This window comes from Ovis aries, chromosome X (assembly GCF_016772045.2).
Source record: "Ovis aries strain OAR_USU_Benz2616 breed Rambouillet chromosome X, ARS-UI_Ramb_v3.0, whole genome shotgun sequence".
NCBI classification, from domain to species: Eukaryota; Metazoa; Chordata; class Mammalia; order Artiodactyla; family Bovidae; genus Ovis; species Ovis aries.
This window is the reverse complement of record NC_056080.1, coordinates 56,778,004-56,804,567: the sequence shown is the minus strand read 5'-3', so window position 1 is coordinate 56,804,567 and position 26,564 is coordinate 56,778,004. Positions and strand designations below refer to the sequence as shown.

Here is a 26,564-nt window from a genome sequence, read left to right as displayed (position 1 = left end):
CCACTCCTGGCTCAGGGCTGAGGGGATGAGCTACCATCCTGATGGGCTTGGAGGACAGAGCATTGAACCAATGAGGATTATTGTCAAGCTGTGGCTCAGCTGGTAAAGAATCCACTTGCAATGCAGGAGACCTGGGTTCGATCCTTGGGTTGGGAAGATCCCTTGGAGAAGGGAAAGGCTACCCACTCCAGTATTCTGGCCTGGAGAATTCCATGGACTGTATAGTCCATGGGGTTGCAGAGTCAGACACGATGAGTGACTTTCACTTTCACTTAAAATCTAATGGAATTTGCCCTGCTCGGTTTCAGACTTGCTTGAGACCTGCCATACCTTTCTAAATTCTAATTTCTCCCTTTTGGAATGGGAGTATCTATCCTATGCCTGTGACACCATGGTGTTTGGAATATTTTAGAAACAGGTAATGTGTCTGCTTTCATAGATATGCATGGAGAGGAATTGTGTCCCAGAATGACTCATACTCAAGTCTTACCCATAAGATTTAGATGATTTAGATGCTGAGATCTGAGACTCTTGGTTGATGTTTAGATGAGATTTTAGACCTAAGAGTTGATGCTGGGATGACTAAGACTTTTGGGGATATTGGGATGGGGTTAATGTATTTTATACATGGGAAAGATGTGAATTTGTGGGGGTCAGGGGACATGCTCTTATTGGTTGAATAGTGACCCCTCAAAAAGGTATGTGTCAAAATCTTAACCCCCAGTACCTGAGAATGTGCCTTTATTTGAAAATAGTATCTTTACAGAGGGGATCAAATTAAAATGAGGTCATTGGGGTGGGCCCTAACCTGAGTGGTATCCTTATTTTTTTTTTTTTTAAAGAAAGGAGATGTGGGCACAGAAATAGGCACACATAGAGGAAAGACAGTAAGAAGACACACAGGTAGAAGATAGCCATGGGACTGGATTAAAATACGTTTATAAGCCAAGGAACACCAGAGATTTTTTGGCAGACAGAAGAAGCTAGAAGGTGCAAGGAAGGATCCTCCCCTATATCTGCTGGAGTGAGCATGACACTGCTAACACCTTGATTTCAGAATTCTAGCCTCTAGAAATGTCAGATAATACATTTCTGTTGTTTTAAGTCACCTAGTTTTTGGTACTTTCTCTCTCTCTCTCTCTCTTTTTTTTTTTTTTTTTCTCTCTCTTTTTTTTTTTTTTCTCTCTTTTTTTTTTTTTCTCTCTTTTTTTTTTTTAGTTCTACCCAGGTTATTGCTACCAACCCATCTACCTCCACCCTCATGCCTGCATGCTCAGTCATGTAACCCCATGGACTGCAGCCTGCCAGGCTCCTCTGCCCATGTACTTTTCCAGGCAATACTGGAGTGGGTTGCCATTTCCTTCTCCAGGGAGTTTTTGGTACTTTCTTAAAGAAGCCCTAGGGAACTAACACAGAAACTCAGTGAGGTGGTTTCCATTCTCAGCTGCTAAGTGTCTGGGGCATCTGAAGTGTGTGATAGTATCATCCTTGATTTGCCTGAGATTCTTCAGTCCCTTTGCACGTTCATGCTTATTACTCTTTTTCCAATGAAATGCAGTTACTTTTCCAAAGAACACATGGAAAGTAATTAGCTGGACCCCATTTTCTATCATTTCCTGTTAACAGGTTATGAAGTTCCCAAACCAGAGGTCATATTCAAGTTGGAGCAAGGAGAGGAGCCTTGGGCATTGAAGGAAAAAGCCCTACATCACAGCTGCTCAGGTGAGTGTGATCCTGGCAGAAGGGAGACATGGAAATACTTGAGACCAATACCTTTAAAGTGCTGTGATTGCTGCCCTTCTTGAAGGTTCAAAACTTTAGAAACTCCTTGGCCTCTGAGGTACCAAACTGCTCTTCCCTGTATTTCCCTTACTGCTATCAACTGTCTTCTTGGCTTAGCTTCCCTCCAGGAGAATTGCTATAGTACCTATACTCTAGATCAAATGCCAGACTTCCTCACTATGGATCTGGCTTTCTTGGATGTTTTCTACTTCCATTACATTTTTATGCTTTAGTACTGAAACCCCACTCCCAAGGTCTTAGATCCTTATCGTATACATTCAGGTTTTAATGGATTTGCCTTCTTTGAAGATCAGTTGGTTGCCTCACTCCTGTTCTACCTGGTTCCCTTTCAGCTTCTTCTCCCTCTTGTTTTCATCTTCTCACTCTAAGATGTCAACAAACTGTCATCTACAACCAGCCCCACCTCCTTTTCTCTTTGTAGATATTGCTTTCAGATTCCTCACTTCTCTTCACCTCCCTTAATCTGCATGCCTGTCTTCCATCTTCTCACTTTACGATCCCTGTCACTTAGCATTTTCTCTTTTAAAATCAAATTTATTAAGATACAATTTACATACCATAATAGGTATCCATTTTAAGTGTACAGTTTGGTGAGTTTTGACAAAGGTACACACTGGTATAAGCACCACCCCAGTCGTGATACATCCCATCACACAAAAATGCACCTGCATGCCCCTTGTAGTTAATACTCAACACCACTTCAGCCCCAAGCAACCACTGAGTTACTTTTTGTCATTATAGACTAGACTTGCCTTTATTAGTGTTGCATATAAATGGAATCATTCCATATGTACCTTTTTGGGTCTGGCTTTATTTGTTCAGCATAATGATTTTGCAATTCATTCATGTTATTGAGTATATCACTAGTTTGTTTCTTTTAAATAGTGGATACTATTCCATGGTATGACTATTAAATAGTTCCTTTTAAATAGTGAATACTGTTCCATTATAATTTTTTAAATTTTTTTATTTGTTTATTATGACTAAAGTTGCAGTAAACATTCTGATTTGTCTTTGTGTGAACATATGTTTACATTTTTCTTGGGTAAATGCCTAGGATTAGCATTGCTCTTATATTATAATCAGTGTTTGCTTACCTTTCTTATAACTTCATATAATTGCCAAACTGTCTTCCAAAATGGCTTTACATTCCCAACAGCAATACATGAGAAATTCTGTTGCCCCAAATCCTTGCCTATACTTGTTGTCATCAGTCTCTTTAAACTTTGCTATTAGAATGGATATGTAATTGTATCTTATGAATGTAAGCAGCGTTTCTCTGATGAGTAATAATGTTAAGTATCTTCATGTGCTTATTATCATTTGTACATTTTTTTGTGAAGTGTCTATTGAAATATCTTTCCCATTTGGGGAGGGTTGTTGTTTGTCTTCTTATTATTGAGGTATAAGAGTTTTTTATATTTGCTTGATAGAATTTCTAAGCCAGATATATATACTGCCAATATTTTGTTGCAATCTGTACCTTACAGTTTTAGTCTTACTGGTGCCTATCAAAGGAAAAATATTTTAATTTTTATGGAGTCTAATTTATCATCTTTAAAAAAGATTTAGTATTTTTTGTGATCTATTTAATAAATCTTTGCCTACTGCAAGGTCCTTGCTCCTTGGAAGAAAAGCTATGACGAACCTAGACAGCATATTAAAAAGAAATATTATTTTTGCCAACAAAGGTCCATATACTCAAAGCTATGGGTTTTTTATGTATGGATTTAAGAGTTGGACCATAAAGAAGGCTGAGTGCCATGATGCTTTTTTTTAAAACAGTAAAATGTCTATTTTCTTAGGAAAAAAAAAAAAAAGTGGGCAAGAGGGATTCAAAATGATTGTGATCACACTTCCATCTGCATCTGAGCAAAACTGATGTTGCAAGCTTGATCTTTGATTAAGAGACCCAGAAAATGAAACCACCTACTGCTCGCTCCTATGTCACTTCCAGGAGTCATGTCATGACATGTTTTCTATTGATAGTAGCTTCTCTACTTCTTCTTAGCAGAGAAACTAGGCTTGCCATAGCAACCATCCCATCTCCAAAGCCCAACACTGCCCGTGAGAAACAAAAAAACTGCTGGGGGAGGCAGGAAGGAGGGAGGGGGGAAAGAGGCACTTGTCTTAGAAGCGGAACCAGTCTAGAACAGAAGTTGGATATCTGAGTTCACCACTACCATCTTTTGGAAAATAGGTTGGAGAGCATCTATAAAACCAACAGTATCTTTAAGGTAAAACTGCAGAATTTTGCTGCAGACCTGGACACTGAGAGAAGTGAAAAGTTGCAACAAGTTTTAAATAGCAGCAACAAAGAAAGTTCGATAACAGTTTTTGTTTGTTTTTAGCAATATTCCTTTGCAAGTTCATTAAGAAACACTGTAATTTAATGGGGCATACGATATGGAATGATCTTTTGCTATAGTGCTGTTCGCTGAAGAGAACCGACCTTTGCAAAGATTTCAACGGGAGTGTTAATACACAGTAGTAGCTCCTGGTTTGAGTGGTGGGATTGGTGCTATGTGATACCTTCTTCCAAACAGTAAACTCGACCCTTTTCCATTTTTTCATCCAGCATTCTGAAGAATTCTTGTTGGCTTTCAGAGATGTGCATATTTGCTCTGGGTTGATGAACTAATCCTGAAATCTCTTTATTAAAGTCTTACATTTGAACTGGCACTTTTTCCCAAGTTTACTTGGTTCCTGGCTGCTATTTTCTGCTCCTCTTCTGCCCCATTTTTCGTGTATTTGACTTCTTCCACCGGTTTGATCCTATGCTCATCACCAAACGCATCTCCATTCTGGTAGTTCTTCCCTTTCTGGGCTTCCTCTCCATGTTGAACAGTGGCAACATGCTTGGCGGAGGCACAGCCCATAGTCTCATTCAGTCAGCTTCAGCCGGACTGAACTGCAAATCATCTCAACAGACACAGGGACATTTTTTTTTTTCCTTTAGACACAGGGAAAATCCACCTTCTTGCTGAGTTGGTCAAGATGGGTGCACCTTGGGCGCTCGCGGGGGTGCTGAAGGTGGCAAGCCTCCCGCCCCCAGCCCCATTCCTCCTCTCGGGTTTTCTTCCTCCCTCCTCCTTGTCTTCCTCCTCCTCCCCACGGTGAGTCCCGGTCTCCCCCTCCTCCCCAAGGCCGGGGGTAAGAGCCCTGAAGCCCCCGAAGCCCGAAGCCCGGCCCAGATGCGTGCGTGCTGGAGGCAGCAGCGTAGTCAGCAGCTCTCTCCAGTAACTGAGCACAGTGCGCTGCTCCCAACTAAAGTGTAAAAGAAAAACGTCCGGCCCGCCCCCCCAACTCCGGGAGTGGGCAGGGAGCAAGCCGGGGCTGGCTGTGAGTGAGGGAGGGGGACGGAGGGAGGGGACCTCCTCGTCCCGCCCCCATGATGCTTTTGAACGGTGATGTTGAAGAAGACTCTTGAGAGTCCCTTGGACTGCAAGATCAAACCAGTCAATCCTACAGGAAATCAATCCTATATATTCATTGGAAGGACTGATGCTCAAGCTGAAGCTCCAATACTTTGGCCACCTGATGCGAAGAGCTGACTCATTAGAAAAGACCCTGATACTGGGAAAGATTGAAGGCAGGACAAGGGGATGACAGAGGGCAAGATGGTTGGATGGCATCACCCACTCAATGGACATGAATTTGAGCAAGCTCCAGGAGATGGTAAAGGACAGGGAAGCCTGGCGTGCTGCAGTCCCTGGGGTTGCAGAGTCTAACACAACTGAGCGACTGAACAACAACATTGCAAGGTCACAAAGATATTCTCATATTTTCTTCTATACAATTTATCATTTTAGCTTTTTAAGTTTAGGTCTATGATCCATTTTTATGTTTAATGTAAGGGTTGATGTTCATTTTTTTCAATACAGTATTCAATTGTCCCAGAACCATTTATTGAAGAGAGTTTTTTTTTTTCCCACTGAATTTCCTAAGCACAGTTATTAAAATCAATTGGTTTCACATATGTGAACCTATTTCTGGACTTTCTGTTCTGTTTAATTGATCTATTCAACTGAACTCAACTCATGCTTGTGCTTAGCCATGTCTGACTCTTTGTGACCCCATGGACTGTAGCCTGCCAGGCTCCTCTGCCCATGGAGTTTTCCAAGCAAGAATACTGGAATGGGTTGCCATTTCCTCCTCTAGGAAATCTTTTTGACCCAGGGACTGAACTCACATCTCTTGTGTCTCCTGCATTGGGAGGCAGATTCTTTACTGCTGAGCCATTTCTATTTTAAAATGAAGGTTTTATTATTATTCAGGTATGGTGAGGCCAACATATCTGGAGACAACTGCCATTAAAAATAGTTTGTAACAGCTTCTAAAAGGAAAAGGCATATCACACTGTGCAGAGTTACACCAGGGAGCACTAAGGTCAATCAGGAGGTAGAAGTTGTAGGGGAAAATCATGGGCAACAGCCTTTATTATGATTTTCATAGGAAAGAATGGGTGAGGTAGAATAAGCAGGCTGGAAAGGTTTAGAGTTAGTTAGTTTGAGTAATTTCAGTGGACTCTGGGGTGTAGTGTAGAGACTGGCCTTAGTTGCTTGGTACCCAGCCTGAGGTGATTAGGGCAGGGGTCTAGTGGCAACCTGTGAGATCTTGAAAAAGGAGATAGTTGGTGGATATGGGCTCTGGATTTGTTGGTTTGCAAATGGTAGGTATACTTACAGGGAAGTCACTTGCTGTCTCTAGGAAATAACTAGGTCTGGGAGAGGCAGTCTCTCCAGGATCAGCTAGGCATCAGATGCTAGAGCATCAAGAATACAGAAAATAAGAAAATATAGTTAATACACTGTCCTTTCAGCTGACCCCTATTTTATTTGTTGTTGTTCAGTCACTCAGTCATATCCAACTCTTTGCTATGCCATGGACTGCAGCATGTCAGGCTTCCTTGTCCACCACCATACTTCGTTACTATAGCTTTTACACTGAGTCTTGAATCAGGTAGAGTAAGTTCTCCAGGTTGACTTTTTTAAAAAATTACTTTGACTCTTCTAGATCATTTGCATTTCCATATAAATTTTATAATCAGTTTTTAGTTTTTTGGAAAAAAATTGCTGGGATTTGGTTTGGCATTAATTCTAAGATCAATTTTAAGAGAATTGAAGTCTTAATAATATTGAGCCTTCTAATCTGTGAATATAGCAACTTTCTACATATATTTAGATCTTTGATTTCTTTCAGCAATGTTTTATAATTTTCATATAAAAGTTTTATGTATCCTTCATTAAATTTATCCCTAGGCATTTGATGTTTTGGTACTATTATAAATAGCATTTTAAATTTTTTTCAGATTATTTATTGCTAGTATAAATTGCTAGTGATTTATTTTTGTACATTGACTTAATAAAAGCATGAGATTGGAAAAGAAGAAGTAAAAGTGCCCTTAAAGTCACGATTACTTACATGAAAAACCCCAAGGAATCTACAAGAAAATTAATAGGTGGATTTAGAAATAACTGCCAGTGCAGGAGACACAGGTTCAATCACCCTAGGGCACACGACTTGCAACTACTGAGCCCACACACTGAAACTGCTGAAGCCCTTATTTATTTACTTTGGGCTGTGTGGGGTCCTCGTTGCTACTCGTAGGCTTCTTGTAGCTGTAGCTTCTTTTGTTGTGGTGCACAGGCTCTAGAGCGTTCAGGCCTCAGTAGTTTCAAATCCTAAAAGATGATGCTGTGAAAGTACTGCACTCAATATGGCAACAAATTTGGAAAACTCAGCAGTGGCCACAGGACTGGAAAAGGTCAGCTTCATTCCAATCCCAAAGAAAGGCAATGCCAAAGAATGTTCAAAGTACTGCACAATTGCACTCATCTCACACACTAGCAAAGTAATGCTCAAAATCCTTCAAGCTAGGCTTCAGCAGTACATGAACCATGAACTTCCAGATGTTCAAGCTGGATTTAGAAAAGGCAGAGGAACTAGAGACCAAATTGCCAACATTCACTGGATCATCAAAAAAGCGAGAGAGTTCCAGAAAAAACATCTACTGCTGCTTTATTGACTATCCCAAAGCCTTTGACTGCGTGTATCACAACAACTGTGGAAAATTCTTAAAGAGATAGGAATACCAGACCACCTTACCTGCCTCCTGAGAAATCTGTATGCAGGTCAGGAAGCAACAGTTAGAACTAGACATGGAACAAAAGACTGGTTCCAAATCAGGAAAGGAGTACATCAAGGTTGTATATTGTCACCCTGCTTATTTAACTTGTATGCAGAGTACATCATGTGAAATGCCAGGCTGGATGAAGCACAAGCTGGAATCAAGCTTGCTGGGAGAAAGATCAATAACCTCAGATATGCAGATGACACCACCCTTATGGCAGAAAGTGAAGAACTAAAGAGCCTCTTGATGAAAGTGAAAGAGGAGAGTGAAAAAGTTGGATTAAAACTCAATGTTCAAAAAACTAAGATCATGGCATCCGGTCCCATCACTTCATGGCAAATAGATGGGGAAACAATGGAAACAGTGAGAGACTTTATTTTGGGGGGCTCCAAAATCACTGCAGATAGTGAATGCAGCCATAAAATTAAAAGACATCTGCTCCTTGGAAGAAAAGCTGTGCCCAACCTAGACAGCATATTCAAAAGCAGAGACATTACTTTGCCAACAAAGCTCCATCTAGTCAACGCTATGGTTTTTCCAGTAGTCGTGTAAGGATGTGAGTGTTGGGCTATAAAGAAAACTGGGCACCAAAGACTTGATTTTTTTGAACTGTGGTGTTGGAGAAGACTCTTGAAAGTTGCTTGTATTGTAAGGAGATCAAACCAGTAAATCCTAAAGTTAATCAGTCCTGAATATTTATTGGAAGGACTGATACTAAAGCTGAAACTCCAATACTTTGGCCACTTGATGTGAAGAACTGACTCATTGGAAAAGACCCTGATGCTAGGAAAGATTGAACATGGGAAGAGAAGGGAGCAACAGAGGATGAGATGGTTTGATGGCATCACTGACTCGATGGACATGAGTTTGAGTAAGTTCCGGGAGTTGGTGATGGACAGGGAGGCCCGGTGCACTGCAGTCCAGGAGATTGCAAAGAGTCGGACACGACTGAGCGACTGAACTGAACGAGCACATACATCCATTAAAATAAATGTACAGGAATGTTCATATCAACCTTATCATAATTATCAAAAACATGATGCTCTTAAAGTGCTGCACTCAATATGTCAGCAAACTTGGGAAATTCAGCATTGGCCACAGGACTGGAAAAGGTGTTTTCATTCCAATCCCAAAAAAGGGCAATGCCAAAGAATGTTCAAACTACTGTACAGTTGCACTCATTTCACATGGTAGCAAGGTTATGCTCAAAATCCTTCAAGCTAGCCTTCAACAGTACATGAATCAAGGACTTCTGGATGTACAAGCTGGGTTTCAAAGAGGCAGAGGAACCAGAGATCAAATTGCCAACATCTGTTGGATCATAGAGAAAGCAAGGGAATTCCAGGAAAACATCTGCTTCATTGACTACACTAAAGCCATTGACTATGTGGATCACAACAAACTGGAAAATTCTTAAAGAGATGGGAATACCAGACCACCTTAGTTGTCTCCTGAGAAACCTGTGTGTAGGTCAAGAAGCAATGGTTAGAACCAGACATGGGACAGTGGACTGGTTCAAAATTAGGAAAGGAGTGTAACAAGGCTGTATATTGTCACCCTGTTTATTTAACTTATATGCAGAGTACATTATGCAAAATGCCAGGCTGGATGAATCACAAGTTGGAATCAAGATTGCTGGGAGAAATATCAACAATCTTAGATATGCAGATGATACCACTCTAATGGAAGATGGTAAAGAGGAACTAAAGAGCCTCTTGATGAACATGAAAGAGGAGAGTGAAAAAGCTGACTTGAAACTCAGCATTTAAAAAAAACTAAGACCATGACATCTGGTCCCACCACTTCATAGCAAATCGAAGAGGAAAGATTAGAAACAGTGACAGATTTTGTATTCTTGATCTCAAAAATCACTGTGGATGGTGACTGCAGCCACAAAACTAAAGGACACTTGCTCCTTAGAAGAAAACCTATGACAAACCCAGGCAGAGTATTAAAACAGAGAGACATTATTTTGCTGACAAAGGTCCATATAGTTAAAGCTATGGTTTTTCCAGTAGTTATGTATGGATGTGAGAGTTGGACCATAAAGAAGGTTGAGCATTGAAGAATTAATGCTTTCGAATTATGCTGGAGAAGACTCTTGAGAGTCCCCTGTACTGCAAGGAGATCAACCAGTCAATCCTAAAGGAAATGAGTCCTGAATATTCATTGGAAGGAATGTTGCTGAAGCTGAAGCTCCAATACTTTGGCCACCTGATGCAAAGAGCCAACTCATTAGAAAAGACCCTGATGCTGGAAAAGATTGAAGGCAAAAGGAGAATTGGGCAGCAGAGGATGAGATGGTTAGACAGCATCACTGCCTCAACAGACATGAATTTGAGCAAACTCTGGAAAGGTAGTGGAACGCAGAGAAGCCTGATGTGCTATGGTCCATGGAGTTAGAAAGAGTCAGGCACAACCTAACGATGGAACAACAACAGCAAAACCATTTAATTAAGCACACAAACATTTTTAAACAGCACAAAAGAAGATACAAGTAGGAGTGGAGAAAGAGGATATTAACCTGTCCTTTTATTTGAGAATAAACTGGACTTTTGTGAGCCATTTTTTAAGTGGCAATGAGAATGCTAGCTTGCATACACAGCTCTTTCTAAACAGATGACTCTCCATTTCTGTACGGTTCACTGAATCTGTGGGCTCAGTAAAGGACTCAGGAAGCTTTTTACTGCAGAAGCAAATTTTTATGATGAATATTGGTACTGGTGATCTAACTGTTGTCCAATATAGCAATGGTTTAGAAGTTATGTTTTATTCACAACTTAGACATTTTATATACATTTAAGTGTTTAATAAAGTGAAAAGTAAAACCACCTCTAAAATTTAGCCTAGAAATCCAGGGGTTAGTAACTTCCAAATAAATTAAAGCCAAATATATGAGAATGCAATGCAACTTAAGAATAAGAGGATGAAATTTTTGGACTGGACGTATTTAGAATACAGTATCTAACTGACTAACGGGAAAACTGGATTTGATGACTCAGAGCATTCTCAATATCTAAAAACTCTTGCTGATGAGATAGTGTACAGTTCTTCCATTTTACAGTTATTATTGAGAATATAATATGTCTCATGAACTGTATTGGTAATGGAAAATCTGTGATTCACTCTTGGCAAGAATAGTATATTAATTGTGTTAAAGCTAATTCACAGTAATAAAGAGAGCATTAGATATAATGACTTACATATAGAATTTTATTTCTTACATATAAAGTCTCTAATATCACAGGCCATTGGAAAACCTAGCTGCTTCTGCTTATTCATGAATCCATTACTCAGCTCCACCGTCTCTTGAATTTTTGTAGCATCTGCATGTTTGAATCCATGTTGCTGTCAAATCCAGGTTTTAGTAAGCATGAAGGTAGGAGGTATAGAGAAAATATGCCTACTGTTTCAATGCTTTGGTTTGAAGGTGGCACCCAGTGTTTTCTCTGATATTCTGTTGAGAACATTGTCACATGGTCACAACAATTTTCAAAGGAGGCTGAGAAATGTTATATGACTGGGCATCCATATTCCTGGCTACTAATCCATTAATGCAAAAGAATGGTGAAACAGAGTCTAGTGGTCAGCTTTCATTCTACCACAGATGGCTTTTCATCACTCTCATTTTGTACTTCTTATTAAATATATTTAATTTTATTTCCAAGGAAACAGTTACACTTGGGTGGAGAGTTCAGGTATAGACATCCGTTTATTGTTTGTATAGGTCAAAATGGCTGTGACCACAGTATTTTTCCTATAGACATGAATAAATTATTTTTTTAGTTTTATTGAGATATAATTGACATACAGCATTGTATAAGTTTAAGGTGTACAGCATAACAACTTGACATACATATATTGTGAAATGATTGCCACAGTAAGTTTAGTTAACATCATATTATATAGATACGAAACTGAAAAGATTTTCTTTGTGATGAGAACTTGTAGGATCTACTCTCTTATCGAACTTAACTATTTTATCACATTAATTTGATATTGATGCTGATAAGCAAGAAGCAGTGAGATTAGTGAGGATTTAGAATGGAAAACTGATGAAGACTTAGACTCTGAGTTACCCATTCAAGCCTAGGCTCTCCATAGATGTTTCCCCTTAAAACCCTTCTCTGTTTAATCTTCAGTCCACCTTACTTGATATCCCCTACCAAAATAGAACTAGATTGCTTATGTTAAACTCCAATCTCCAATACTGAATATATGTGTAATTATCCTGAACTTCACTTTCCTTATCTACAGTGGTGGACAAGATACCTCATAGGGGTTTTGAAAGGATTAAATGAGTTCATATGTATATATTTTGTAGAACAATGCCTGTACCACCAAATCATGTAAGAGCTTGGCACATAATAAGTGCTATTTATGTATTTTCTGTTATTGTCATCATTATCATCATCATCATCATCATCAGATTTACTGGTTTCTGACCAATTTGGATTAACTTAAGTGTACCTCTTAATCTTCTGTTATGTATTCTTTGTGTCATTTTACTTTTTTTCTCTTTTTAGATGGAAAGTTTGGGATTAAAACCTTACAAAAAAGAATTTCTGGAAAAGTTTCATTTCATGGTGAAATGGAAGGTGAAGATGCAAAAGATGATTCATTGTATTCCATTTTAGAAGTACTGTGGCAAGATGCTGAACAGATAAAAAGCTACCAGGAAAAGCAGAACAAACCTCTGAGTCATGCTGCTTTCATCAATAAGAAAATATTGAATACAGAGTGGGATTATGAATATAAAAACAGTGGAAAATTTATTCATCCAGGCCCAAATTGTATTCCTTCACAGAAAAGACCCCATAAACGTAACTCATTTGGAAAGAATTTAAAGCATAATTTAGGTGTACATATTCATTGTGAAAGCAGTACAACAAATAACTTTGATAAAATTATTGGACACAGTCAAGTTTTCACCCAGAGCTCTTCTTATACTAACCATGAAAATACACATACTGGAGTAAAATTCTGTGACAGCAATCAGTGTGGAAAAGTCTTCAGCTTCAAACAAGCAGTCAGTCAGAATCTGAAATTTCCTGTTGGGGAGAAAGCAAATATGTGTACTGAACTTGGGAAGATCTTCACCCAGAGGTCACAACTCTCTGCACCTCAGAGAATTCATACTATGGATAAACCTCATGAACTTAGGAAATGTGTAAATGTTTTTGCACAGAAGCCACTACTCAGTATTTATTTGAGAGTTCATAGAGATGAAAAGCTATATATATGTTCTGAGTGTGGAAAGGCATTCATCCAGAATTCAGAATTAATTATGCATGAGAAAATTCATACCAGAGAAAAACCCTATAAATGTCATGAATGTGGAAAATCATTTTTCCAGGTGTCATCTCTCCTAAGGCATCAGACAACCCATACTGGAGAAAAACTTTATGAATGCAGTGAATGTGGGAAAGGCTTCTCCCTGAACTCAGCCCTCAATGTACATCAGAAAATTCATACTGGAGAGAGACACCATAAGTGCAGTGAGTGTGGGAAGGCCTTTACCCAAAAATCAACACTCAGAATGCATCAGAGAATTCATTCAGGAGAGAGATCCTATATATGTACTGAATGTGGGCAGGCCTTCATCCAAAAGGCACACTTGATTGCACATCAAAGAATTCACACTGGAGAGAAGCCTTATGAATGCAGTGACTGTCAGAAATCTTTCCCCTCTAAGTCACAACTCCAGATGCATAAGCGAATTCACACAGGGGAGAAACCCTACATATGTACTGACTGTGGTAAGGCCTTTACCAACAGATCAAATCTGAATACTCACCAGAAATCTCACACTGGAGAGAAGTCTTATATATGTGCTGAATGTGGGAAAGCCTTCACAGATAGGTCAAATTTCAATAAACACCAGACTATTCATACTGGAGAGAAGCCCTATGTTTGTGCTGATTGTGGGAGGGCCTTCATCCAGAAGTCAGAGTTACTTACACATCAGAGAATCCATACTACAGAGAAGCCTTATAAATGTTCTGACTGTGAGAAATCCTTTTCAAAGAAACCACACCTCAAAGTACATCAGCGAATTCACACAGGAGAGAAACCATATATATGTGCAGAATGTGGGAAAGCTTTCACAGACAGGTCAAATTTCAATAAACACCAGACAATTCATACTGGAGATAAACCCTATAAATGTAGTGACTGTGGAAAAGGCTTCACTCAGAAATCAGTTCTGAGTATGCATCGCAATATTCATACATGAAAGTAACCCTGTTTTTTAAAAATGAGAAAGCCTTATCACAGAAATCAGGTCTAAGTGTGTGTTATAAAATTCAACCAAGACAGATCATATATTGAATGCATTGCATAATAAAAAGAATGTGTCAGGCTCTTTCACCTGAGATGAGAAAAATTATTCAGAAGAGACCCTCTAAAAATGCATTGAATGATGAGGAATTTCCATATTTGCAAAGCTTCACAAAATATAATTGAATTCATACTGGGGAAATGTTATCAGTTTGAGATATTAGGAAAACCCTTCCTGTAGAAAGTATTATAAGGCAAATTATTACCAAATTCTTTATAGAAAAGTATGAAAAAGATATAATTGACAGTAACGTTTATTGTGTTGTATTAAGCAATTTAAAGTGACAACAAAATGAAAGGCAGGACAAAAAAATAATATATTTGATGTATAGACCTGCTGTCAGATCTGTTTGTAACAAAACACATTGCACAATGGGAGGAATAATTGAGTTGAAATTCTTTTTTTTATTTAATGTATTTGTGTCTATCAAATGTTTGCTGCTGAATATTTTGCTCATGTGAATCCACAGTTTTAAAGTCATTATGGTTTTATATATACACTCACCTGCTGATATATTTTTACACAAACACATAAATATAATCCTGTCATACATGTTGATTTCTGTGACATCATATTTTTATCTTCCTTCATTGTGGTACAGTGCAGAAATAACCACAGCTCTCTCCCATCCTTTTATGCACCCCTCTTTGTAATATTACTGTTGTTTCTCTTATTAAGAGGCAGAGCTCTCTCTCTACTCCTGGACTCTTGAGTTTGGCCATGTGAATTTGCTTGGGCCAATATACATTAACAAAGAGATTCAAGAAGATGCTGGAGAGGTGTGAAAAGCCTGCCTTGAGACTTACCCTTTCTTGCAGCTTTTTTGAATTCTGAGACCTTCGTGTGAAGAAGCTCAAATTACTAAGGGATGTGAAACCACGTGGAACAGAGATGAACCAACCCAGATGAAGCCCCTTAGACCAAATGCCAGACGTGGGAATGAGGCCTTCTTCAACCTCCATCCCCAGCCGTGCCAGCCCACAGCAGAAGAGCCACATCGGTCATCCCAACCAACCTGGAGAATTATGAGATAGAAAAAAATGATTATTGTTTTAAGCTACTAAGTTTGGTGTAGTCTGTTACATAGCAAATGCTGAATAATACATAAAAGTGTATACCTGCTGGGGGTGTTGTATCAAAACATAAAACATGTGGCATCAGCTTTGGGCCTGGGCAGCAAGTGGAGACTGGAAAAGCAATGAGGAAGACTGTTAAGAAAGTATGCCGAAGATGGCAGTCTATGTTGTCTAGTGAGGGAAAAAATAGCAAAACAGCAACCGTGCTCTGTGGAAAGATAGAGAATATACCAAATGAACTTGTGGATCCAGCTAAAGAGATTTCCAACAGAATGTTGAAGTATCTGTTTGCTTCTTTTAGCTGCATATGATAAAATGTGGGGGAAAAAATGAACTAAGTAAATAACTGTTCCATTTGCAATCAGAGTTCAGAAGAAACACCCAAAACAACAGGACTTGGCTGAGTTGGAAAATAACTGCTTCACATCTCCAGTTTCTCCAGCCATCAGCATATTCTCAAGGTGAAAAAGTAACCTCCAGAGTAGAGATCAAATCATAGATGTGGCTCTAAGACCCTTTGTTAAAATGTGTAAAATATTTAAGTTGGTGTTTGGGAGACCCTGTCAGCTAAGCTAAACAGCTCCTAAAAACTTCTCAACAGTGTCCCAATAGCCTGACTCACTGTTCAAAGTAGAGAGGGGCCCATCCTAAAAAGAATTGTTGATGTTGCATTTGGGACATAGAGTAAATACAAACCAGATTCATAGAAAACTTGCAACATTTTTAACAGAGTTTTACTAACAAAACTACCTCAGTGTTGGACTTAAAAGGACTGAAAAAGTCCAAAGTGAAAAATGAACTCCCCTGTCTTACCTTCTGTGAACAGGAAGCAAGCTGTGAAAGTTACTCAGCTGCAAACATGGGCCATTTCTTAAGGGAAAAGAAGGCCATCTCAGAGAGAAGATCCAAGAACAATGTACTAAAATGGACTGGGAAGCCATTCCCAGGCAGAACTATGACCTAAACAAGAAACATTTTTTGCCCCTGGAGCAGAGAGACCTGACAGTATTTGCTCTGTGGGATTTCAGAATTGTTATTGAACAGTGATTGATATATGCCTCTTTTTCCTTCCCTTTTTGAATGGAAGTATCTGTTACAGTTATCCTGTCCCTATCTCACTATTGTATTTATATTTATGTGTATGCACATGTGTGAGTATGTGTGTGTTGGGTTAGGAGGGTAGTCATATAACTTGTCATTTAGTTCATGGGTCTCTGGATTAAAAAAAAAAAAATCTATACCCAAGTAGCCTCAGCCATATCTGAATCTGATATAGAAGTCTTAAGGTCTTGGATTTGAGCCTAATGTTTTAATTTGGGATGAATGTTTGGAGGTCTTGGAATGGGGGTGAATATATTTTGCCTGGTGTGATAATGTAAATAATTTATTATCGGAAGAGACACTGTGATAGAAAATACTACAATTTTCCATCCCTATGTGTATGCCTGTTTTCAGTCATTATTTTGCTTTGTGTTTCAGTTGGGATAATTTCTATTAACCTATCTTTAAGGTCACTGATTTTAACCTCTATCCTGGCTCTGTCTGATCTACTGATGAACCCATTGAAGGCAATCTTTATCTCAGTTATGTTTTTTTATTTCTAGATTGTCTGTTTGAATTTGAAAGAGTTTTCATCTCTGCTGAAATTCCCCACATGTTCATACCTGTTGTTTACATTTTCCACTACCCTCTTTAACATACTAATCATTGTTATTTAAACTCCTTGTTTGACAGTTTCAACAACTAAATCAACTGAATCTGGATCTGTTGATTGCTTTGTCTCTTGACAGTGGATTTTTTATTCTTGCTGTTTTGCATGTAATATTTGGCTGAATCTCAGATGTTATACGTAGGATAGTAGAAACTGAGGTAAATATTTAATTCCTGGGAGTAGACATGTTACTTTCCTTATAGGTCATTGGCATAGGGGAATTGAGGCCAGCTAGTCAGGATTTGTTCTGGTGTTTGGGTGGTGGTGTTGCTCTCTTTACCTGCAATGTATCGATGACTTCAAATTTCTCTAGTGTTACCTTGTGCTTCCAGTAGGCACTGGTTTTCCAGATAATTTTTCTCAGCATTCCTGCACCACCCTTGCCTTTAGGTCTTTCTTAATGTGCTTGCACTGTGGAGAGGCGCTCTCTCTATGCTCTTGCCTCTCCCTTAGTAGCAGCCTTTTATTATTACCTGGGTCTTGGTGACCTGATGAGTGGGGGGGGGGCAGGAGTTGTCTGGGGCCAGCCTCAGTCTTAGACAGGCCCCATATCCCTAGATCTTGGAAGGTGATGCTTTTTCAGTGATCCTGCCCTTCCCGTTAGTATTAATATAAGGCTTTAAATGGTCTGAACCTAGGAAGGTTTCCTGTCCTTCCCTTTTCCTTTCCTCTAGCTACAGTAGATCTTTACCTATGTCTTGGGGGCAACAAGGTTTGCTGCACTTCACCCAGTGGCTTAAGGTTTTTATTCTGTGAGGAAGTAGGGTCCCATCAGGGCTTTGGCCATTTCCGTATCAACAGTTGTGCCCCTAAAGGCCTATACCACTGAGAGAGGCTTTCTGCAGTCTCCCACCCTATCCCTGATGTTTCTTATGAGCAACTAGTGGAGGTCTGTGGAGAAGAACCTGAAAGTGGGGGCCTATGTCTCCAGCTCTCAGAGCTCTGATATTCTCACACTATCCAACACTCAACTTTTAGAACTTTATTTAAGATTCTTTCTGAATTCTTACTTCTGGTGTGGTGGACCCATCTTCTTTCCTGCTCTGCCACAGATAACCCAGTGATAACTTCCTGCCTTCTTTGAGGCATTTGTCTCACATATCAAGCTAGTTTGTTCTCCTATGATATTAGCTCTCTGATGAATTCAAGGAAAGTTATGATTTTGTAGATTACCTGAATTTTTTCTAATTGTAAGAATGGGAGCTAAGCTCTTTCCAAGTGTCTGCATTCTAGCCAGAATCCAGAAGTCTGGATGGTCTCCTTTGGCCACTGCTATTAGAATATATGCCCCCTTTCCACGTGACTACCACTTTACCCAAGGGGTAGAGTCCATTTCTCCAGCCCTTGAAACTGGATTTGGCCATTTCTTTGGTCAATGGGATATTAACAAATATGATACTAGAAGAGGCTTGAGAAGTACTTGCATATTGAGGTTTACCCACTATTGCTGCTCTTTGACGGAGAAGGCAATGGCACCCCACTCCAGTATTCTTGCCTAGAAAATCCTGTGGACAGAGGAGCCTAGTGGGCTGCAGTCCATGGGGTCGCTAAGAGTTGGATGCAACTGAGCGACTTCACTTTCACTTTTCACTTTCATGCATTGGAGAAGAAAATGACAGCCCACTCCAGTGTTCTTGCCTGGAGAATCTCAGGGACGGGGGAACCTGGTGGGCTGCCTTCTATGGGGTCGCACAGAGTCGGACACGACTGAAGCGACTTAAGGCAGCAGCAGCTGCTCTTTGAAATCCTGAGCCCAAGTATGGAAAAGCCTGAGTTACGCTATGAGAGACCTTATGGAGCAGCAGTGGAACAGAGATGAGCCATCCCAATTGAGGTACCCTAAGCCGACTAGATTTCATCTGCAAGATATGTGAATGAAGCCGTTCTATCCATGTAACCACGGTCAGGCCGGCTGTGGTCAGCAGCCTCTGAGACAACCTTGCATCATGATCCCTACCTCTTGGTATCTACACCTTTGTATAATCCTGTTCCAATGAGTTTGCACCAGGTTAATGACTTGGTTCTAGTGAATAGAATGAGGCAGAGGTAATGGGATGTCACTTCCAAGATTAGGTTACAGAAAGACTGGGGCTTCCATTTTGGATGCTCTCACTCTCAGTTGGTTCACCTTAGGGGAAGCATGAGGCAGCTCTGTGGAAAGACCTATGTGGATGAGTTTGGGAGCATATTCTCCCAATCTAGTCTTCAAATATGACCATAGCCTTAGCTGACAGTTTGGCTGCAACTTCGTGAAAGACATTCAGTCAAAGGCACACTTCTGAGCCTCACCTGAATTCCTGACCCACAGAAACCACAAGAGAGTAAATGTTTTAAGCTGCTGAATTTTAGGGCAGTCTGTTTCTAGACTAGAAAAGGTCTGCCATCGACCCCACTGATCCCAGACAACTCACAGAATCATTGATTAAAATGTTTATTGTTTTAAGTCACTAAGTTTGGGGAAGCTTGTTACCCAGAAAAAGCTACCTAATACATTTATTATTTACTGACTTTCCTCCACTATTTATCCAGAATAGATAACCAATACTAATTAACTACTATGAACACTTTCTCATTTTAATCTGTGCTCATATAAATTATATATAGATATATATATATATGTTACATGCTTATAATCAGATAGAAGCTATATAAGAATTGTTTTCTTCCTTGACTTTCAAATATGGGATCGTGTCACACAATTATCTCTGCTTGCTTTATTACTGAATAATAACTTTTTTGAATAATTGCATCATAGTTTGCAAGGTGGATATGCAATAACTTATTCAATTATTTGCATATTAAAATTTACTTATATACCCCTTTTTCAACTTAACAATGCTGTTCAAAATATTAAGAGGCCGTTTTCATGATGGCTGTGTAGATAGGCTCAGGAACCAATGGCTAGGGTTTCAATCCTGACTCTACCAGTTACTAGCTCTGTGACCTTGAGCAAGTTAGTAATCTCTCTGTACTGATTTATTCAGCCGTAAAGGATGTTCACAGTAGTACATATCTCATAGATTCAACATGAGATGAGTATAAACTTCCTAGGGCTATATAGTTCCACAAACTGAGTGGCTTCAACAGAAATGTATTGTGAGGCCAGCCGTCTGAAGTCAAGGTGCCGGCAGGGCCGCACGTCTGAAGGCCCTGGAGGAGGCTGTTCCTGCTCCTCCCCTAGCTCCTGGCAGGCGCAAGCACTCTTTGGCTTGTGGACGCAGCACTCCAGTCACACAGCCGTTTTCTCCCTCAGTGTCTCCAGGTCGTGTTCCCTCTGCGTGTCTGTCTCTGTGTCTAATTTTCCCTTTTTTATAAGAATACAGTTATACTGGATTAGGCCCACCCTACTGACCTCATTTTAACTTGATTGCTTCTGTAAAGATTCTGTTGCCAAGTAAATTCACATGCTGAGGTCCTGGCAGTTAGGACTTCAATGTATCTTTGCTGCTGCTACTGCTAAGTCACTTCAGTTGTGTCCAGTTCTTTGCACACCCTATGGACTGTAGCCCACCAGGCTCCTCTGTCTACAGGATTCTCCAGGCAAGAATACTGGAGTGGGTTGCCATTTCCTCCCAGGGGATCATCCCGACCCAGGGATGGAACCTGCATCTTCTGCATTGCAGGTGGGATCTTTACTGCTGAGCCACAGGGGAAACCCCTTAACATATCTTTGGGGGTACACAATTACTCATAATAAATTAATGCATTTGTCTATATAAAGCACCTAGAACTATGCATGGGGAGTTCTTGATGAATACTAGATACACACCACTTCCTGAGTCTGCCAAGGTCCCCCTACCATTCTCTATGACTGGACAGGATTTGAGGGCTTATCTGTGGTGTCTTAGTCTCCAATACCGAAAGAAAATGTTTAGAGTAACAGGAAAAGCAGGCCAAGGACCAAGGCTTGTTACCACCTTTTGAGGGCCAGGCTAAGAAAGATTCATGTATAGAGGATAATGGGAAGGAGCAGCCGTAGAGAAGAAAACATACCAGATGAGAAAGTGACTCAGACAACAGAGTGTTTCCAAGGAATGTTTCAGTGGAGGAACTTTCTAGACCAAAGGTCAATTCACATGAGGATGGAAAACTGGTTCTTGGATTTTGTGACAAGGAGGTCATTATTACCTTTGGTGTTATTTAGAAGTGAATTTAAGGAAAACAGCTGAGCAAATTTGAAGGGATTTCTGAACTCAGGTGGTGGTAACCTCACCACAAAATTTTTCCAGTAGAGAAAAATATTAGGCTATTGGGCTGCATTACTCTATTGTTGTCTAGGTTATATTGAGAAATGTGTTTTCAAGAGTCCTTTGTGATTCCAAGTTAGTCAGCCAAAAGTAGAAATTGTATGAGATTTGGGAGGTCAAAATGAAGGAGCAACAATTACTCCAAAAGTTTGAAATTAGATTCAGACAAGGACAAATACAGAGATACCTAGGTCTTAACATTTCTTCACTCTCTTCCACTCTGTATTCAGACCTTTCTATCTTCCAGCCAGGGCTTCTCTGGTAGCTCAGCTGGTAAAGAATCCACCTGTAATGCAAGAGACCCCAGTTCAATTCCTGGGTTGGGAAGATCTTCTGGAGAAGGGATAGGCTACCCACTCCAGTACTCTTGGGCTTCCCTGCTGGCTCAGATGGTAAAGAATCTGCCTACAATCCGGAGACCCAGGTTCAATCCCTGGGTTGGGAAGATTCCCTGGAGAAGGGAATGGCCACCCACTCCAGTATTCTGGCCTGGAGAATTTCACGGACCTGTATGGTCCGTGGTCTGGCAAAGAGTCAGACAAGACTGAGCAACTTTCACTTGTCTCCCAGCCCTGCTGACCTACAGTGGCCTTCGGCCTGCCACTTGATGCCTGGCTGCAGCCCACAAAGGCAACAGCTCTTCATAGACTTCTTCATCAGCTCTCCTTTCACAGTCTTACTTATGCAGCTGAATGTGCCTGGCTTCTCAGATTTTCTTGCAAGCACTGACTTATCCACCCATGCCAGTGTTTCAAAAAGGCTGGTTTAGTGACTTCTCTAATCTTCCAACTTCCCCTTCCGTACCTTTACTTCCCCAGCTACTCCCACAATTGTGCATGATCTAATTCATATTTTAAAATTCCTTATTTCATTATACTCATAATGAATCCACTTCCCCAAATGAACTCGGATTGTTAATGTTACACTTTCTTTTCCTGAGAACTTGGTAAACATCACTCTTCTAAAATTGAGTGGTGCCATTGAGAAGTCTTAGATTAACCTGCTATTTTTCTTGTATGTTTCTACCGTGTGATTCTTTTTTTATGCTTAAAGTTAAGGATCTTTAGAAGTGTACGCCTTAGACTTGATTTTTGTAAACTGATTTTGACTGGGTTATAGTGAGCTGTTCCAATCATGATTCAAGCCTTTTATTTCAGGGAAGTGTTATTTTGCTTAACTTTTTAATCTGGTCTGTCTTTTCTTCATGGACATCAGTTATGCATATGTAATGTGTCTTTGTCATCTCCATCCATTTTGTACTGCTCTACATTCATTTCACATCATTATTCTTTTTGGTTGTTTATAGTTGGCTCTTCTCCATGAATCTCTCACGTTTCTTAATGTCTAGGCATTAATAGCCAGTGTGCTCAGATTTATTTACATTTCAGGACAATAAAGATGGACAATGTCTCCCTCCCTGGAGACATTCACAGAGAAGAGTTACTTACATTCTAGGATAATAAAGATCATGTCTCTCTTCCTAAGAGGATGGGCAACAAATCAATGTAACAATATTGTGTTTTCCCTTCATTTTAATTACGTCAATTTTCAATCATGTACAAACATCAAAAGAACAGTACAGTAAACACACATAACTTTCATCTAGATTCAACAGTGTATACGTAAATTTTTTCCTGAGTAACTGATGGCAAATTACAGACATTAGAACATTACACTCAAATACTTGAGCATCCATCTCCTAAAAATAAGGACATTCACCCCCATACCTAGATTATCATTATCAATCTAGTTCTCATATGATATTGAATATATCGCATATCCAGTCCATTTTCAAATTTCTCTCACTGTCTCCAAAATATATTTTACAACTTTATTGAGGTATAATAATATATAGTAAATGGAGATTATTTAAAGTGTACAATTTGGTGAGTTTGGCATATGTATGTACCTTTAAAACCATCACTACAATAAAAACAATGAATGTATCCATTACCCCTAACAATTTCCTTATGACCCTTTGACACCCATCTCTCCCTCCCTACACCCTGCCCCCCATCCACAGGCAATCACTGATCTGTTTTTCATTACAAATTAGTTTGAATTTTCTACAGTTTTATATACATGGAATCATATTGTAGGTATCCTTGTTTTGTTTGGCTTCTTTCATTCAGCATAATTATTTTGTGATTCATTTTTGTTGTTACATGTGTCTATATTAATTACTTTTTACTGCTAAGTGATATTTCATTGTATAGATATACCAAATTTGTTTATCCATTCATGTGGTGATAGAAATCTATGGTGTTTCTAGTTTTTGACTGTTAGAAATAAAAGTGATACAAACATTTCAATGCAAGTCTTTGTGTGGACATAGCTTTCATTTCTCTTGTGTAAATACCTGGGAATGAATAGTTTTGTTACATGTTGAGTGTGTATTTAGCTATTTAAGAAATTACTAAACTGTTTTCCAAAGTGCCAAACCATTTTGCATTTCCACCAGCAGTGTGTAAGTGTTCCATTTGCTTCATATCTTTGCCCTCACTAGGTATAATTATTCCTTTTAAATTTTAGCCATTTTTGTGGGAATGATATGGTATCTCACTGTGGTTTCAATTTACATTTTCCTATAATGCTGTGGAGCATCTTGTGCTTATTTACAATCTATATCATCTTGGTTGGTGTATCTTTTATTTTGCCCAATTGTAAGAGCTCTTTATATATCCTAGATATAAGTCCTTTGTTGGATATATATTTTGCAAATATTTGCTCCCAAGTTTGCCTTTTCATTTGAATAACAGAAGTGCAAAAGTTTTTCATTTTAGTTAAGTCCAGTGTATTTATACTTTCTTTCATAGTCCATGCTGTTTGAGTCATTGTTAAGAAATTTTTGCAAATTTCAAAGTCACTAAGATTTTATCCTATGCTTTCTTCTAGACATTTTATAATATTGGTTCTTACATGTAGTTCTATCCATTTTGATTTAATTTTGTATATGGTCTTAAGAAAGGATTTAAGTTCATTTTGTTTTGCATATGGCTGTCCAGTTGTTCCAGAACCATTTGTTTAAAAAAAAAAAGTTATCCTCCCACCATTGAATTACCTTGTCATTTCTGTTAAAAGAAAATCAGTTGGTTGGTTGTATTTCTGGAAATACTTCAGTTCTTATTTATTTATTTGGCTGCACCAGGTCTTAGTTGTGGCATGCAGAATCTTTAGTTACGGCATCCAAACTCTTAGTTGTGGCAAGTGTGAGCTAGTTCTCTGACCGTGGATCAAACCCAGTACCCCTGCATTGGGAGTGTGGAGTCTGAGCCACTGGACCACCAGGGAAGTCCCTCTGGAAGTACTTCAGTTCTATTTTTCTGTTTGTCTGTCTTACTGGCATTGTAACTTCTGTATTACCATAACATCACTGATTACTGTAGCTTTATAATAAATCTTAAAGTCAAATAGTATAAGTCCTCCAACTTTACTCTTTTCCACAATTTTTAGGCATATATGAGTCTTTTAAATTTCCAAATGAATTTTGGAATCAGCTTGTTGGTTACTATAAAAAGCCTGATTGGATTTTGATTGGGATTGAATGGAATCTATGGATCTATTTGGAAATAGCTGACATTTTAATACTGAGTTTTCAGATCCATGAACAGGATATATCTTTCCATTTATTTAGGTCTTCTTTCATTTCTCTCAAAAGTGTTTTCTAGTTTTTAGTGTGCAAATTTTACACATTTTGTCAAATTTATCCCTAAATACTTCATATGTCTATATTATTTTAAATGATGTTAGTTATTTTAAAGTTTCCAATAGTTATTTGCTAGGATAGAGAAATACAATTGACTTTTGCATGTTGATCTTGTATCCTATAACCTTGCAAAGCTCATTTACAAGTTCTAGTAGCTAGTTTTGATCCTGTAAGCTTTTATACATAGACAATCATGTCATCTGTAAGAAATGGTAGTTTTGCTTCTTTCCATTTTATTTATTTCTTGTCTTATTGTACTCGCTAGAACCTGCAGTACAATGTTGAATAGAAGTGACTAGAGTGGAAATATTTGCCTTTGTCTTGATCTTAATAAGAAAACAGGTTCAATCCCTGGGTCGGGAAGATCCCTTGGAGTAGGAAATGGCAACCCACTCCAGTATTCTCGCCTGTAATATTCCGTGGACAGAGGAGCCTGGCAGGTAAGAGGAGCCTGGTGGGCTACAGTCCATGGGGCTGCAGTCAGACAAGACTTGATCACACACCCTGTTGGCCTATGTGGGATCTCTCACCTCACCTCAATACATAATATAGTATTGGATTATAATACACTTTGCTATTCCCATATATTGTTATGATTTATCATCCAATTCCATTGTGATCAGAGAATATACTTTGCCGTTATATATACATAGTCCTGCATCCATGTCTCCATCCCTTCACATACTCTAGGCATCACTCCTGCCTTGTATTCTACCTGTGCCTCCCTTGTCTCCACAGTCATTTGAAATCCACTGAGCCCCGCCCCTGCCCACGGTATGCTCCCTATGGGCTCCATACACAGCCCTCACAGTGTCCACTGGTCCGTTTCTTTTCCTCCTCTCCCTGCTTGCATGCTAGAGTTCTCTGCAATCCCATCTAATTCTGTAAAACACAGCCCTTCCCATCTGTCCATCTGGTTCCATTCAGTCTTGCCCTGGAGGGGCAATAAGGGCGGTGCTCGGGCACACTGAGGTTATGGGAGTCTCAGCAGCTAATCCATTCTCAGGACTAGAAATGCTAAATTTGAGCCCTCTGCTCAGGTCGAACTAACCAAATGAGATATATTCCCTCTTCGTTCACGCAAGAGTTAAGTGTGAGTTACCTCCGAAATCTCTATGGTGTGCGGGCCTTGTGGGGTGGTCTATGTGGTAGATGGGGTACGAGAGATGTAATCAGTGATGCTACAGTAATACAGAAGTCCCAGCAATGCCAATAGTGGTACTGGCAGTAAGACAAACAGAAAAATAGAATTGAAGTACTTCCAGAGGGACTTCTATGTGGAGGTGTGCGGGGTGTTTGTAGAGGTTCCCCACACGCTCCGCCCACTGTGGCTTCTTTTGGCCCATAATAGGTGAAAAGGGTGGGTCCAGAACACAGCCTAAACTTGGGCTTCCTTTTGTGTGTGTTTTTTGAAGCGATGGCTGTTTGCAGTTGTTGGCTTGCTGGTGTCAGGTCACTTCCCTTTTAGAAGTTCAAGCTTTGGACAGACCAAACGTTTGTTGTTTGTGTAAACTTGAGCACTTTGTCCTTATCCTTGCCATTTCTCAG

At 39.5% G+C, this 26,564-nt stretch overlaps 1 protein-coding gene and 1 pseudogene across 5 annotated transcripts in view; one reads left to right on the top strand and one right to left on the bottom strand.

Annotated features, from left to right (window-relative positions):
* The window catches only part of ZNF81 (zinc finger protein 81), a 746,478-nt gene that overhangs the window by 659,528 nt on the left and 60,386 nt on the right, over positions 1-26,564 (top strand). For 3 of the 5 annotated variants that reach the window (XM_060408022.1, XM_027963284.3, XM_042242513.2), the window contains 2 exons: positions 1,627-1,722; positions 12,463-23,627. In XM_060408022.1, coding sequence (XP_060264005.1) covers positions 1,627-1,722; positions 12,463-14,171 — 1,805 coding nt within the window. In that variant the 3' untranslated portion in view covers positions 14,172-23,627. Of the gene's footprint in view, positions 1-1,626; positions 1,723-12,462; positions 23,628-26,564 lie in introns of those variants that run through there. The other 2 variants (XM_060408023.1, XM_060408024.1) reach the window with 1 other exon arrangement.
* Positions 4,325-4,832, bottom strand: LOC105605481 (uncharacterized protein C1orf21-like; annotated as a pseudogene).